The 2,600-nt window shown below is 43.8% G+C and overlaps 1 protein-coding gene across 1 annotated transcript in view; it reads right to left on the bottom strand.

Moving 5' to 3' along the window:
* Window positions 1-2,600, bottom strand: part of ANKRD54 (ankyrin repeat domain 54) — an 18,021-nt gene that overhangs the window by 11,695 nt on the left and 3,726 nt on the right. Inside the window, exon 2 of the mRNA XM_003783222.3 lies at window positions 1,610-1,657. Coding sequence (XP_003783270.1) covers window positions 1,610-1,657 — 48 coding nt within the window. The remainder of the gene's footprint in view (window positions 1-1,609; window positions 1,658-2,600) is intronic.

Below are 2,600 nucleotides of genomic sequence, written 5' to 3'. Positions count from 1 at the left end.
AAAAAAAAAAGTTCCTGGCCTTGAGCAATCCTTCTGCCATCGCATCCCAAAGTGCTGTGATTATGGGCATGAGCCACTACATCTGGTCAGACTTTAAATGGCAAAAAGGATTTTACAGATTTGACCTAGGTTAAGGACTTGAGATGTGGAGATTATCATGGATTATCCAGGCCCAATCTAATTATATGAGTCCTTTATTTTTTTTGTGAGACAGAGTCTCAAGTTGTTGCCCTCGGTAGAGTGCTGTGGCGTCATAGCTCACAGCAACCACCAACTCAGGCTCAAGCGATCCTTTTGCCTCAGTTTTTCTATTTTTAGCAGAGATGGGGTCTTGCCCTTGCTCAGGCTTGTCAAACTCATAACTCAAGCAATCCACCTGCCTCAGCCTCCCAGATTGCTAGGATTACAGACGTGACCCACCGTGCCCAGCCAAGTCCTTTATTTATTTATTTATTATTTTTTGGAGACAGAGTTTCACTTTGTCGCCCCTGGTAAAGTGCCGCGGCATCATAGCTCACAGCAACCTCAAACTCTTGGGCTCACACAATTCTCTTGCTTCAGCCTCCCAAGTAGCTGGGACTATAGACCAGGAGTTGCAGGTTGCTGTGACACCATAGCACTCTACCAAGGGTGACAAAGTAAGACTCTGTCTCTACAAAAAAAAAATAATAATAAAAATAAAATAAAAAAGGCGGGCATGTTGGCCCAAGCCTATAGTAGTCCCATATACTTGAGGGGCTGAGGTAGGAGGATGACTTGAGCCAGGAGTTTAAGGTTGCTGTGAGTTATGATGAAGCCATGGCTCTCTAGGCCAGGCAACAAAGCAAGACTGTCTCAGAAAAACAGAATTGCAGCCCTGATGACAGTTGCATTTTAGCCTGGTGAGACCTATGTTGGACTTCTGATGTATAGAACTGCATGACAATAAATTTGTGTTTAGGCCAGCAAGTTCGGGTAATCTGTTAAAACAGCCATATAAAACGAATGCAACACTTTTCTTTGACTAACAAAAAGAATCAAGTCAGTGGATAAAATTAAACATTTTGTCCTAAAAATCTGCAGTCTCCAACCCTTGGGCTACAGACAAGTATCCATCTATGTCAGAATCCAGGCCATACAACATCATCACCATTGTTCTGCCTCCTATCCCCCACCGAGACCCAGGAAAAATGTCTTCCATAAAACTGGTCCCTGCTGCCCCAAAAGGTTCCAGTCTGTCAGGAACCAGGTGACACAGAAGGTGAGCAGCAGGTAAGCCAGCAAAGCTTCATGTATTCACCATCACATCACTCTCGTCCCATTTCCCTTCAACATTCCCCCTCCTATACATGGAAAAACTGTCTTTCATTAAACCAGTCCCTGGTGCCAAAACAGTTGGGGACCACTGTTATAAACTGACCTTGCATCTTTGATGCTACTACTGCCCTGTCAGCTAGTGAATATCGGAAAGCAACAATAAAAAACCAGACAGTGTCCTCCTCTCATGTCTGCTACAGGCACCTACCACAATGCCTGGCTATTTTTAGAGGCAAGGTCTCACTCTGGTTGGCTTTTTCCTTCTCCAAGCAGCCCATGGGTCCTTGGAGCTGGACCCACTGTGTACACTCACCTGTTTCCACATCATTGGCATTGGCTGAGTCCCTCAGCCTCTTCAGAGCTGTAAAGAGAATAAAAGATATCAGTTAAAAAAAAAAAAGTAGCGGAGGCCAGGGGCAGTGGCTCACCCCTATAATCCTAGCACTCTGGGAGGCAGAGGCGGGTAGATTGCCTGAGCTCACAGGTTCAAGACCAGCCTGAGCCAGCTACTTAGGAGGCTGAGGCAAGAGGATCACTTAAGCCCAAAAGTTTGAGGTTGCTGTGAGTTATGAGGCCACAGCACTCTACCAAGGGTGACAAAGTGAGGCTCTCTCAAAAACAAACAAAAACAAAAAAGTAGTGATGAAACAGTAAGTGGATGGTTTTCTAGTTAATCCACCCTTCAGCCACAATAGCATCTAAAGGAAAACAAACGTGCCAAAATATGAGAGATACCACCTTGGGAACAAGGAGAAACTTGACTGAGGCGTGACTAGTACAAAGTCTACACTGTCTAGCAAATTCTCCAAGGCTGTTGGAGCCAGATCTGGTCTCTGCCACCAGTAGTAGCCAGGTGACCTTGAGCAAACCAGTTAACCAGTTAACCCCTGGTCCTCAGGTCTATTATCTGCAAAGCAAAGTTGAGTGGCCTGGCAGCTGTTGAGTTATTACAAAGATAAAATGAGATGACTGTCATGGACACTCTCTGTAAACTGGTTAATCTTATATTCTCCCTCAAAACAGGTCATTACTAAATGACTTACTGAAAATTTTTTTTTATTAAATGATAACTATGTACATTAATGCAATTCTAGGGTACAGAGTGGTGTTTTCATATACAATTTGAAATATTTTCATCAAACTAGTTAACATAGCCTTCATGTCATTTTCTTAGTTATTGTGTTAAGACGTTCATATTCTACTCTTAGAAAGATTCACTTGTATACCCTTGTAAGATAAACCATGGAAGTGATCCCTCCAATCACCCTCCCTCTACCCATTCCTCCGTCCCTCTCTGTCCCCCC

This window comes from Otolemur garnettii, unplaced genomic scaffold, assembly GCF_000181295.1.
Source record: "Otolemur garnettii isolate 467f Iridium unplaced genomic scaffold, OtoGar3 scaffold00007, whole genome shotgun sequence".
NCBI lineage: Eukaryota > Metazoa > Chordata > Mammalia > Primates > Galagidae > Otolemur > Otolemur garnettii.
This window is presented reverse-complemented; position numbering and strand designations above follow the sequence as displayed.